Consider the following 14,770-nt stretch of genomic DNA (forward strand, 5'->3'; position numbering starts at 1 on the left):
CGACAGTTTGCGACCTTTCAAGAACGGCTTGTTTATTACATTAATAATGTAATAACAATAACTTATAACAATGACTTATTTCACCAGTAAATTGCTGGTAAATGACAAAAACAAGCACAAGATGGGAAAAGGGTATTTTACAATAATTTTGAATGCACCACAAGGCTGGCGAGTTTCAAGTAAAAGCACCGTCTGTGTTGTTTTTCCGACAACGGCAGCTGCAGACTGTTACGTCCTGGTGTTGGAATCCTCTACAGTGAAATACAGTCACACTTTACACCGCTTAATGTAAGCCGTCAGCATTTTAACCATTGTGTTTAATCTAGCTACTAGCTAACAGTAACGTAGCGTCCTGTGCAGTGATGCTTCTGAAAAAAATAAAAGAGTCAGGCACCGAAATGAGGGCCCGAAATTTTTTCCATTCTTATTCGGTCTCGTCACTACCGTTTATGTCGGAACCGGTGCCCTATTGGCAACGCGTTTCGGTACCCAACCCTAGTAGGGATGCTCAAAGATGACTGTATTTCAGTGTTGTAGTACTTAAGACCAATTTTTGAAGGTCTCGTCTCGGAATCGACCACATTTTTACTCGGTCTTGTCTCGGTCTCGGATAAAGAGGACTCAAGACCACCACTGCAGGGATTTCGCTAAATTGCCTGTGCATTGTCCGATTTAGGCCTATGTGTTAAAACTTGCAAATGCAACCAATAACTTGACTCATATCTAATTTGAAATTTGTTACTGTAAACCACCCTCTCCCTGCCCCCTTAACACGCACTCCCAAGAAAGTGAATGTGGGAGACAGGAGAAGAGGCTCTGGCTGTAACACAAATCTGGTCTTGGTCTTGACTCAATCTCACCCTGCCTTGGTCTCGGTCTTGACTTGGTCTCAACCCCCTCAAAGTCTTGGTCTTGTCCCGGTCTCGATACACTCTGGTCTTGGTGATGACTTGGTCTCGGTTTAGGTGGTTTCGACTACAACACTGCCGTATTTTAAAGAAACCCCCAGAGCAACGCACTATTATTTGGAAAGGATGAGCAACATTTCATTCAAGAGTCATCAGATCAAAAAGGCCCAGAAAGTTAACTACTTTGACCTCCTTATTTATCTTTGAAAAAGAAACGTGTTGTTGCAATTCTTATTTTATTAAAATAATTCAGAAAAAAAACAAAGAGTAGAAGGGTGTTGGATGTGTCTCACTGTACATTTAGAGAATTTTCACATGATTCCAAAAACTACACAATACTAAGCAGCATTCTTTTCTGTCATTTGTCAACATTATCTTCTTTTGTTGGTGTATTGCTTTCTGTTTTTACTGTAAAAATGATACATGATTTCTCGGATTAAGATGTATTTAAGGCAGGAGTAGCTTAAGGACATGTAGTCTACCGACTCTACTCTCATACTGAGCTGGGTCATGCACATCAATAGATGTTCACCCACTGACTCATACGCAGTCAAACTCTATTCTGGTTTGAAGCAGCTGCGACTCTGCCCTCTACATCTACTGCCTGAATTGATCAACCCTAGAGAATCAGGAGGAAAAAAAATCCATCAGCATAAAAAGTGTGTCCATACAGTATTTGAAGTTAAACCATGAAACACATTATTGAACGTCATAAAATCTGGTCAGTTAACTTCCCAACTATGCAGCACAGAAGCCATAGGAAGATCACAGAAGCTATGATAGCCATAAATCTAAAATAACTTGACCAAGAAAAATTCATTTTAGATTACAGATAAGATCTCTGAAAGTGGCACTCACAATCTATAGCATCTGAACACATTCATCAAAATATCATGAAACAATAACTATCTCAAGAGTATCTAAAGCAGTTTCCATGAGTTCACTAAGCTTGACTTCCTTCCTTATTACGGCCAGCTGACAATAGGCATCCTAAAATACAATGGTTTACAAATTAAAATAAATTCCATTCCATATATTGACAGCAGGCCTAAGCAAAAATGATTAAGACATACAAAGAAGTGGCACACAAACAAGCAAGTATATATGATGACAAATGCATTAAAGCAGTCCATGCAGTAAAGACAATATAAAGGAGACAAGAAAAAGGAGTATAGTCACAGAGGCCACATTGAAAGCACATATGAGACATAATGTGGAGGCAAGCAGCTGATGATTATCTTCCATTTTATTGAGTTATCCCTCAACATTTGACCTTATTGAGTTCTACTTTTATTTAAACTGCTTTTCCTAGTAAACAATAATGGCTTCGGAATTTTTGACAACACAAGGTATTATTCCAGCTCTGGAGGCAGATCATCTTGTACTTTAATGGTTTTCAACACCAAATAAATCTCACATTATGTTCGAGACAAGTGTGAGTTCATGAGTAGATTAGTGTTGCTTGACTGGTGTGGAAAGTATACTTTAGCTACAGCTAAACCTGTGATAATCAGGGCTATTTTAAGCAACAGTGTGCTGTAGAGGTTGAATAACCCAAGGAGCAGTCAAGATTTTAGCAGATGTTAGGTGTCATATTATAATGATGCATTTGTACGCGAAATTGCAAGGAACCTTCCTGCTGAACACGTAATTAATTTACACAAAAGTATATAAATGATAAATTTCACAGTGTGTAACCGCATCTCTCGCTTTTTCTTTCTTCCTCTGCCATAGATCCCTCAGGTGAGCTATGCCTCCACGGCTCCGGAGCTGAGTGATAACACCCGCTACGACTTCTTCTCACGGGTGGTGCCCCCAGACACCTACCAGGCCCAGGCCATGGTGGACATTGTCAAAGCCATGCGCTGGAACTATGTTTCCACTGTAGCCTCTGAGGGAAACTACGGAGAAAGTGGCGTTGATGCGTTTATTCAAAAGTCTAGAGAGGACGGTGAGTCTTTCTTCAAACATTCCTACAAGCATCCTAGAGTTTGCTCAGACTGATGTGAAAGCGGTTCTCTCTATGTGAATCTCATATTTGATAGTTTCCCTCTGATTGGACAAGCAATTCAGACTCTCAAATATGTATTCTTTAAACAACATCCAGTAAGCAAACTTACTATGTAAACACATTGATTCAATTATTTACTTCATAATGCTTAGCGCTACATTTGATTTAAAGGACAATTCTGGTGCAAAACGAACCTAGGGGGTATTAACAGAGGTGTACCCACTCTGTCGCTCTCTGGGACATGTTTTTATGCTAATCAAATGTGTTTGTAGCTTGAAAGATGCTAGCGCGGACGGCTGATTAGCTTACAACTCAAGTATTTGGGGCACAGGGATGTATACCACTAAAAAGGCTCACAATATCACCAAACTTCAACGGTAGCATAATGAGGGTCCCTAAATGTTAACCGAAGCATTGAGAACTTTGTAAGTGTACAAACAGTTTATTGAAAATATACATTATAAAGATACTCACGTTCATGTTTACATGCCGCCGCCGCCGTCTTGGAAACCAGTCATGACTTACAGCTGGCGATGCAAACTAAAATCAAAAGCAATTTGCTCAATATATCTAAAATAATCACACTCTGCATAACTTGTCTAGTGTACTTACTCGGTGGATAACGCTCCATCTGGTCCCTCCGGTCTGGGTCGCCATCTCCAATTTATTTTTGGGACATGAAAAAAAGTTTCAAGTACAGCCCTGTTTATCAGAGAAGGGAACTCTTCAGACTGTACAAAACACTGCGTCTCTTGGGTGTCGCGACGCAACAGGTCCCACGCCGTGCAACACAGACACTCCTGTTTGGTGGCCATAGCGTCACAATGTCCGCAGGTACACCACCAGTTTCCTGAAGTACGAGGCTGTGTTGCGGCATTGACTACCAGTAGCTCTCTCTCTCGTAGCCTTTTCATGGAGTTCCCGCAGCTTTTCATTCAATAAACTGTACACTTACAATGTTCTCAATGCTTGGTTAACATTTAAGGACCCTCATTATGCTACCGTTGAAGTTTGGTGATATTTTGAGCCTTTTTAGTAGTATAAATAGCGATTTGTTTTTACTTTCACTGTGCCCCAAATACTAACATTGTAAGCTAATCAGCGGTCCGCGCTAGTGTCTTTCAAGCTACAAACACATTCGATTAGCATGAAAACATGTCCCAGAGAGCGACAGAGTGGGTACACATCTGGTAATAACTTAACCTGAGAGTTGTTATTTAGAAAGATCCATGTTTGTTTGTTGCTGAAGGATCCTGTGCTTATACTTACAGTGGGGAGAACAAGTATTTGATACACTGCCGATTTTGCAGGTTTTCCTACTTACAAAGCATGTAGAGGTCTGTAATTTTTATCATAGGTACACTTCAACTGTGAGAGATGGAAACTAAAACAAAAATCCAGAAAATCACATTGTATGATTTTTAAATAATTAATTAGCATTTTATTGCATGACATAAGTACTTGATCACCGACCAACCAGTAAGAATTCCGGCTCTCACAGACCTGTTCGTTTTTCTTTAAGAAGCCCTCCTGTTCTCCACTCATTACCTGTATTAACTGCACCTGTTTGAACTCGTTACCTGTATAAAAGACACCTGTCCACACACTCAATCAAACAGACTCCAACCTCTCCATGGCCAAGACCAGAGAGCTGTGTAAGGACATCAGGGATACAATTGTAGACCTGCACAACGCTGGGATGGGCTACAAGGACAATAGGCAAGCAGCTTGGTGAGAAGGCAACAACTGTTGGCGCAATTATTAGAAAATAGAAGAAGTTCAAGATGACGGTCGATCGCCCTCGGTCTGGGGCTCCATGCAAGATCTCACCTCGTGGGGCATCAATGATCATGAGGAAGGTGAGGGATCACTATAATCAACTATACGGCAGGACCTGGTCAATGACCTGAAGAGCACTGGGACCACAGTCTCAAAGAAAACCAATAGTAACACACGCCGTCATGGATTAAAATCCTGCAGTGCACGCAAGGTCCCCCTGCTCAAGCCAGCGCATGTCCAGGCCTGTCTGAAGTTTGCCAATGACCATCTGGATGATCCAGAGGAGGAATGGGAGAAGGTCATGTGGTCTGATGAGACAAAAATAGAGCTTTTTAGTCTAAACTCCACTTGCCGTGTTTGGAGGAAGAAGAAGGATGAGTACAACCCCAAGAACACCGTCCCAACCGTGAAGCATGGAGGTGGAAACATCATTCTTTGGGGATGCTTTTCTGCAAAGGGGACAGGACTGCACCGTATTGAGGGGAGGATGAATGGGGCCATGTATCGCGAGATCTTGGCCAACAACCTCCTTCCCTCAGTAAGAGCATTGAAGATGGGTCGTGGCTGGGTCTTCCAGCATGACAATGACCCGAAACACACAACCAGGGCAACTAAGGAGTGGCTCCGTAAGAAGCATCTCAAGGTCCTGGAGTGACCTAGCCAGTCTCCAGACTTGAACCCAATAGAAAATCTTTGGAGGGAGCTGAAAGTCCGTATTGCCCAGCGAAAGCCCCGAAACCTGAAGGATCTGGAGAAGGTCTGTATGGAGGAGTGGGCCAAATTCCCTACTGCAGTGTGTGCAAACCTGGTCAACTACAGGAAACGTATGATCTCTGTAATTGCAAAGGTTTGTGTACCAAATATTAAGTTCTGCTTTTCTGATGTATCAAATACTTATGTCATGCAATAAAATGCAAATTAATTACTTAAAAATCATACAATGTGATTTTCTGGATTTTTGTTTTAGATTCCATCTCTCACAGTTGAAGAGTACCTATGATAAAAATTACAGACTTCTACATGCTTTGTAAGTGGGAAAACCTGCAAAATCGGCAGTGTATCAAATACTTGTTCTCCCCACTGTAAGTATGTGGGAATGTAAACCATAACTTAGATTTAATTAACTGAATATGTAGAAGTAGCTGATCTAATTAGCTATTATTTTCCTGTTAGCAAATAAAGCTGCAATTCATTGTGGAAACTAGCCAGTAAACACACAGCTATCTATGCTGTATTAGTTCTATCAAATCATAGAAGTCAGTCATACCACAGCAATAATGCTACTGTACATATATAAATAGATATATCAAATAAATAGATATATAAATACAATGATATTGTGTACAGGCTGAGGTCGCTAGGTTCTGTTGCACTATAAAAACAGCTTGCAAAGACATTTCACGCTAGCATTTAAATGTTTTCTTTGCCTTAACGGTTTAACAATGTTCCAGAGATGTAAATGTTTACTGCAAATTTATTTATTTTTTATAAAACAGAGACCGTTGGGTATGATTCATGCTTAAGTCTGAATTCTTTCCCTGAAATATGACTTTGCACTAAGCTCCCAACTCTTGTCTTCAGGGAATACGTGCATCTGCTACACAAGTGCATACAGTAGACGCAATGCAAATTGAATTTGATTTGCAAATATTGAGAAGCAGTGAGAGTGTGAAAGTGAGGCTACAGAGCGAGCCCAGAGGAAAACAAGGAGATGGCATTGTACAGTGTTGGGAATACAGTCAGTTTGGCGCAGGGCACTGCCGGCACAAGCTCGCTCTGACCCCTGACCCTTTCTGAAGCAGAATGTAATCACTACCGACATGTCCAGTACTCTCTGTGCCACTGCGCCCCTTTCTTCCCTGCCAGCTCTAAGCTTCTGCCCATCATCAGTCGTCCTGGAGAAGCACCAGCAGCAGCAGATTACTCCTGCAGAGCCCTCCAGTCTCTCCAGCTCAGCTGCCTAATGGCCTAATAGTCCATGCAAAGGGGACTCAAAATCCAACATGACAGTTCCAGTATGAGTTGAGCTTTTTCTCTCTCTTTTTGAAAAATATTTTTTCATTTTTTTCCCTACTTTTAAAGATACTGGTGTTAAATGCTAAATAAGGCCTAACCTCGCATATACATTTAAATATTTGGGTATATCAGTTCTTTAGAATTCCCACAGTCACATGAAAATGGACAGACATAAAGAGGAGAAAAGCGATAGGTACTCAAAGATGGCAATGGTCTCTACAGTCATGTAGAGGTTTAAATAGGTTTGAGTGATTCTCAAATGAATCCCCTACAAACTGGTACAGTATGTCATTTATTAAAGAGCTGAAATCTAAAGGGTTGTCAACATGTTTAGTTGAGAGTGTGATTCCCTCTGTTTTAAAATTTTTAACTGTTTAAATCTTTCCTTTATGGGAATAAATTACAGTTTTAAACAGATGTAGGTATTTGTGAAAGAAGAAAATAGAATAACAAATAATTTAGTAACAGTGGTCGGCACTACATGAAAACTGCAAGCCAATGTAAACAATCCAGATTTAAAAAAAGTAATGTTTGAGGTTTTGTTAAAGGTTTTTATGAGATAGGGTATGTATTCAAAAACGTTGTCATGCCTTTAAGGTTGTAACTATACAATGTATTTTAGTGAGGAACAAATCTGTGTTTTTTTTACACACAGATGTCTCTGGATCTGCTGCTTTCTTATTCTCTAAATGTCTCACTCTGAGCACAGGTGAAGAATCCCTAAAGCTGCCTCCAATTAACTGAGCTCAGCCTTTCATTAGATCAAGCCCTAACCGAGTCATGAATGCTTAAAGCCCAGCAAACGTCTTCTTATTCCACCTGTTCTGTATCCCGCTACAGAGATCTGATACTTTCAAAAGGGATTTTATTGCATTTAGTGATGTCATTGCACAATCTAGTGTGCCTCCTGAGGTCACACCTTAATTAGAAAGGTTTTGTAAGCATCCAAGGGGGAACATGCTTATTGCATTATGTCGGTTAGGTACTTACCATGATGGTTTGGGTGGTAAGTTGTGTTGGGACTGAAACTGTGTTTTGGGGGCCCTATTATATAGAGAATTAAAAACTATTGTAGGACTTTTGTCAATCAACTTTGTAATCAAAGTGAGACTAACAAAGCTGATTGCGGTTACGTGTCAGTTAAATTTGTCATCTCCAATCCTATCTGTATTTGTGAGAAGTGGCGCTGTCCTGAGTTGAAAGATAGCCTACTTTACGGCTTTGCTATCAAGTTAACAGGCATGTGTGTTTGTGTCGGCTGCTGTCCATTTCCTAAGGTTCTGAAATGCAAACATTTTTTGACTACTTTTTGTTTTTGTTTTTAAAGGGCGTGCGCCTGTGAGCACCCACGGAGGAAAACATAAATCGGCGCCTATGAATATATATATACTGTAAAATACAATATAGTATATATTGCATAAAGAGTCCAAATAATACCAAAAAAAGCAAACAAGTGAAACACAAAAGTAATAAATCGCAGATGGTCTTCAGTCATTCAGTACTTTGAAATCACATCTTAAGATGTACATCAACATGCATTTTATATATATTTTTTAATATCGTATGACACAAACTCATGATCAAATGTATGAAATACAAATTCACTCAGAGTTTACAAGTTAAAAAAGAAAGAAAGAAAGCAATGTCAACACAAAGATAAACTACAAGAAGAGCTTCTAGTTTAGATAAAAATCATTGTTTAGAGACAAACACCGCACTTGTCTCACTGCCTTACAATTGTAAACAAGAATTTAGACAAACATCTGTCAAATCTCCCAGCCTACAGCTCCTTTAAATCTGACGACTGCAGAGATAGCTCTGATGTCTGTTTTTTTACATGCTGATTTTTTGATTCCCATGTCCTTTCCTCTAATTCAGGCTTTGATTAATTATACAACAGAGACACTGAGGACTCTGTCAAAACCAAAGCCACAGGTAGTTGGCTGTTAAATAGGTTCTGCAGTTGTCTGCTCACGAAATAAAACAGCCAGATCAGAACTGGGAAAATGTTCCGTCTCATTAAACAGCCAAAGGCCATACTGAGCAGCAGTCTCACCCACCCAATGTCACTGTGGCCCTGTTTTCACTGTGCTGCTTTGTGCGGAGGAAAACTGATTTTAGCTTTGAATGGCACATTTGGGTACGTTGAAGTAGGATAACAATTACGTAGATTATTTTACTTTATTGAACAGAATTATGGTTTATTAATTTTGAGCTCAATTTCTGCTAAAAAAAAACGACTACCAACATCTTGGAAACACAATATAACTGGAAATGGCCAGAAAGTTTTGTCCTGTTAAAATAGATTTTAAAAAAGTGGAATAACAAAACGTGACAAGAATGTTAGTTCTACTTTAAGGACGTTATCTTTCTCAAGAACATTTTAGTGGAGATGCTAGCTCTACAGAACAGAAACAGATTGCTGTGTTGACGGATAGACCATATGCTTGTGAGGCCCTAACATCAACACATTGTGTTTCTGTGCTAGGATTCAGTTATTTTTCCAGCACAGTCTACAGATAGTCCAAACCTCATATATAAACATAATAGCAGTTTTAATTTTGCACTTTTCTTGACAGCGCCCTGCCGTTTAATGTTTCTGTTTAAGACTAGCTGGAGGAAAAATTTCTCCCATAATGTGATAAGACAGAATAATCAAAATATAAAGTAGTCCAGCCATTCAAATATCCATTTAGTTTTACGGTCTGTCCATTTGCTTCCTGGCAAAAGGGGAAAAGAATGAAATAATGTGCGTTTGGTATTCCACAGAGTCCTACTTATATGATGATTGTTTTTCATTTTATATATCTGGTGAAATAAACATTTTCAAAAAGAATAATAGCGTGTGCGTGTGTGGAGGCGTTAGATTGTGTCATGTTAGGTGTTAGATGACCTGAGGTCCTGCTGGCGAGAGAATCTGATATCATTTGACCCCAGCTCACAGGGCTTTCAAGTGGAAACGGAATTTAACTGAAACTCTCAGTATTTGATCAGACTGGCTGGACTTGAGTATCGGTACCGCGGAGCGGAAACAGTTTGACACTGGGGCAGTCGATATCTCAGAGGAGGTTGAAAATAAAATTCTGTGTCTGTGAGGGCAAGCATGAACTCGAGCTGAAGACTGAGAATAACAATTAGGACAATGGAGGGGGACTGGCATGCTTCTGCTGAGATGAGCTTGTCTTTTGTACATTAAATCTAGAACAGGGGTAAGATGAGTTAAAAGATTTCTTTGATGTTTTAAAAATCACAAATGACAGTTTTATTCATTCTTAAAGCATTAGTGCGTAACCTTTTGATATTAATAAACATAAGTTACATTCAAGCCATTGCCAAAGTGGGGAGAACAAGTATTTGATACACTGCCGATTTAGCAGGCTTTCCCACTTACAAAGCATGTAGAAGTCTATCATTTTTATCATAGGTATTCTTCAACCGTGAGTGACGGAATCTAAAACAAAAATCCAGAAAATCACATTGTATGATTTTTAAGTAATTAATTTGCATTTTATTGCATGACATAAATATTTGATACATCAGAAAAGCAGAACTTAATGTTTGGTACACAAACCTTTGTTTGCAATTACAGAGATCATACGTTTCCTGTAGTTCTTGACCAGGTTTGCAAACACTGCAGCAGGGATTTTGGCCCACTCCTCCATACAGACCTTCTCCAGATCCTTCAGGTTTCGGGGCTTTCGCTGGGCAATACGGACTTTCAGCTCCCTCCAAAGATTTTCTATTGGGTTCAAGTCTGGAGACTGGCTAGGTCACTCCAGGACCTTGAGATGCTTCTTACGGAGCCACTCCTTAGTTGCCCTGGCTGTGTGTTTCGGGTCGTTGTCATGCTGGAAGACCCAGCCACGACCCATCTTCAATGCTCTTACTGAGGGAAGGAGGTTGTTGGCCAAGATCTCGCGATACATGGCCCCATCCATCCTCCCCTCAATACGGTGCAATCGTCCTGTCCCCTTTGCAGAAAAGAATCCCCAAAGAATGATGTTTCCACCTCCATGCTTCATGGTTGGGATGGTGTTCTTGGGGTTGTACTCATCATCCTTCTTCCTCCAAATACGGCGAGTGGAGTTTAGACCAAAAAGCTATATTTTTGTCTCATCAAACCACATGACCTTCTCCCATTCCTCCTCTGGATCATCCAGATGGTCATTGGCAAACTTCAGACGGGCCTGGACATGCGCTGGCTTGAGCAGGGGGACCTTGCGTGCGCTGCAGGATTTTAATCCATGACGGCGTAGTGTGTTACTCATAGTTTTCTTTGAGACTGTGGTCCAAGCTCTCTTCAGGTCATTGACCAGGTCCTGCCGTGTAGTTCTGGGCTGATCCCTCACCTTCCTCATGATCATTGATGCCCCACGAGGTGAGATCTTGCATGGAGCCCCAGACCGAGGGAGATTGACCGTCATCTTGACCGTCATCTTGAACTTCTTCCATTTTCTAATAATTGCGCCAACAGTTGCCTTCTCACCAAGCTGCTTGCCTATTGTCCTGTAGCCCATCCCAGCCTTGTGCAGGTCTACAATTTTATCCCTGATGTCCTTACACAGCTCTCTGGTCTTGGCCACTGTGGAGAGGTTGGGGTCTGTTTGATTGAGTGTGTGGACAGGTGTCTTTTATACAGGTAACGAGTTCAAACAGGTGCAGTTAATACAGGTAATGAGAACAGGAGGGCTTCTTAAAGAAAAACTAACAGGTCTGTGAGAGCCGGAATTTTTACTGGTTGGTAGGTGATCAAATACTTATGTCATGCAATAAAATGCAAATTAATTATTTAAAAATCATACAATGTGATTTTCTGGATTTTTGTTTTAGATTCAGTCTCTCACAGTTGAAGTGTACCTATGATAAAAATTACAGACTTCTACATGCTTTGTAAGTGGGAAAACCTGCAAAATCAGCAGTGTATCAAATACTTGTTCTCCCCACTGTATAATAAGACAACTGTTTGCAAGTTATACCTTAATCTACTGAGTAAGTCATAATGCTTAGAGTGTACAGCCATTGCTAGACTGACATTTGGTATTCCTAGAGGCGTGCTAATAGAGGCTTGTCATGTTAATCTTATAATTAATACATTTTACAATGTAAATATAAAGTAATTTCATAATGTTATGCCAGGTTTAAATATCCATATCTTTTTTATATTTTGAACTAGAAGGGCACTCTGAGAGTGCAGACCTCCGCCAAGGCATGCCCTTTTTTACAACGTTAATGCAGTGTAAATTTTCCCATTCAAGGAATAATTTTTTTTGGATAACCAAATGCCCAATCTCGCAATGTTAATGAAAGTGAAAAATAATGTGTGCGTCTGCCCCGTGATTCAGATCAACTCCGAAATGTAATGGGTTCTTCCTTGGCCCATGCTTCCACTAAGTTTCATTAAAATCGGGCCAGAAGTCTTTCCGCGCTCCTGCTGACAGACAAAACAACAAACAAACAAACCAAGTCAAAACATAACCTCCTTGGCAGAGATAACAAAGTATAAAAGATGATTCACTGTTTTTCCAAAAGGAGGCCATGTAGGAAAGAGTGTACAAAACACAATACACATTATATAGTCAGAGGAAGAAGGCTTTTGCTTATACACTAGTTTATTTTCACTGGAAGTGAAAACAACAGATCCAGTAAAAGATAGCTCAGCAGTGAAGATGCAGAATAGGGAAGGGAGCCATAAATGTTTAATGTTAGACCATGCAAGCGTCATGATTTTTTTTTTGACATGCTGAATGGTGTCATCATCAGGACAGTTTTTTCAAATGGCAGAACGTCAGACATCGTTTCATCTGCAGTTGCTGGACTGTCACTGAAACGTTGCACCTTCGAGACGCAGGGCTGTTTTTAAAAAGCTGTCTTTTCATTTGGGTCATTGTCATTGTATAACATTCATCAAACTCCTCCCTCCTTGGGATTACGGCTGGAGTATCATTACGAAAGATGATTACAAGAGGGGTAAAACACTTTTCCAGTATGATGTCTTGCTGTTGTCACCCTTCACCCTTGAAATGCAAGACCATCCTTGTTGCACAAGTCTTTGCTCCCTCAGTAGATTTCTTTCTGCTTGTCTCTGAAAAAGTGCTGTGCCTCCAGTGTCCTTATTAAATAGTGTACGGTCTTCTGCAGTAACGAAGGCTGACGCTCAGTGTCATTTTTTCTCACCTTGTAAAAAGTAGTGGGATTTTTTTCTTCCTTCTCCAGCGGATATTGCACACGGTTCTATTATATCCCTGTATGTAATCACATTTAGTGGATTTCACGGTCTCAGGTGGTGACACGCTTTAAGATGAAAGTATTAGAAGAATGTATCTCAGGTACATCGAATAAAATGAAACCACATTTTTCTGTTTTGTTTCCTTTTCTCAAATCTGTACACTGACACTTACATACTGTTGGATGGATAATTTCAAATCATAATTAATCAAGATTTTTTTGGTCTTAAATGACAGTTGAAGCAGAGGAGGAAGAGGAGGAGGGCAAAGACAGCACACAGCAGCACAGGGACAAGGAGATTATGCAAATGTTAGAAATGAGGGTTGCGTGCTGCACCCTTTGTCATGAGGGAAATGTCAAGAGGAATGACTTGAATACTCATTAACCTGAAATGCCTAGTGAGAAATATCATTTGAAGAAGAGGTTTTAGTCATATTTTCAAATGTTCTGTACAGGCAATACAACCAGGACATTACTTACTGTATATGTAATTAATGCACCTTGAGAACTTATGATAGTGTAGCTATTAAGATCTTAAAATGATCAAGCCAAAGCACTAAAGTCTGTGTACCGAATTGGTTTTTATGTTTAAAGCCTTACGCTGCAATGATTAAAGGAATTACCAGAACAATTAAATAAATAAGGTGGAATGCAAATGTGTAGCTATAACAGAGTTTCCTGTCTAGTGTACTTTATTATTCTACGTACAATGTATGCGCAAGGAAGAAAGGAAGAAAAGAAGAAAGGGAAGAAGAAAGGAAAGATGGTAGGAGTTCACGTCCCTTTGGCTCAACATGTCAAACACAGGAAATCGCTGTCAGGGCTCAGACAGATGCTTCTCCTGCTTCAGGCCTCATTGAGTCCAAATTAATTCAGTGTTGCTTCTGAGGGTTAAGACTAAGAGAGACATTGTATGAATTTACTTTGAAACCACCTGTATCAATACACCGGCACTGTTCACCTGCTGGCATTATTCGTATTACTGAACAGTGGTTTAGAGGTAAAAGACATCAGGTAGAGTCGTGAGCAATGTGGAAATTTTTCTGTTCACGTGTTCAACCGCTAGACATGTTTGATATAGTACCAATTCAGACGTGTGACACTAACATACAACTTTTGTTACGACTTAAACAAATACAGAAAAGTAGTAATTTACTAAACCCAAACAGTAAGATTCTGATTAGATTTCCTGTTTTTATATCTCAACTTAAGTTACATTGTTATACTGCATTTAGTACATTTACAACAACTTGACCACCTCCCATGCTCCTTCAACCACCACAGCTGTCTCCCCCCCTCCACCCCCTCAGTCACTCTCTCATTTCTCTCGCTTCACTTTTCTCAGTTATTCTCTTTAATTCTTTTTTATAAATATTCGGTTGACAGTTTAGCAGTTTAAACCCATTTATCTGTGACATGCGATTGGGAGAAGGTTGATCTGTCCTGCAAATGTGCAAACAAGATATATTGTGTGGTTAAACAATTAAGTTGTGATATACTGAAGGTATTCCAATATTTAACCGTGTCCACTTTGAGACCAGAAGCTTTTAGACCACTAGTTTGGCAACATAACAATTTACCATCTGAGGATTGTTCATTACTGTACCTTGGAGAAGTTGTATTCCCAACAACGCTGGCCTGGCCTCTGCTGGAGGCTGTCCTGGGGCCTGCCAGAGGCAATATTAAAGGCCAAGACACTTTATCACAAAATAGATGAACCTTCAAGTTGTTCAGATCCTGCAGCTTTGGAAGCCCTTTTGAACCTTGGTGCAGTCTGATGGCGTGGCACATTTTGGAAAGAAGCCCGATTGGGCAGTATTTCTGATTGATA

The 14,770-nt window shown here is 40.1% G+C and overlaps 1 protein-coding gene across 1 annotated transcript in view; it reads left to right on the top strand.

Moving 5' to 3' along the window:
- The window catches only part of LOC144520341 (metabotropic glutamate receptor 4-like), a 151,327-nt gene that overhangs the window by 86,043 nt on the left and 50,514 nt on the right, over nt 1-14,770 (top strand). Inside the window, exon 2 of the mRNA XM_078254013.1 lies at nt 2,643-2,859. Coding sequence (XP_078110139.1) covers nt 2,643-2,859 — 217 coding nt within the window. The remainder of the gene's footprint in view (nt 1-2,642; nt 2,860-14,770) is intronic.

This window comes from Sander vitreus, chromosome 7 (genome assembly GCF_031162955.1).
Source record: "Sander vitreus isolate 19-12246 chromosome 7, sanVit1, whole genome shotgun sequence".
Lineage (NCBI taxonomy): Eukaryota > Metazoa > Chordata > Actinopteri > Perciformes > Percidae > Sander > Sander vitreus.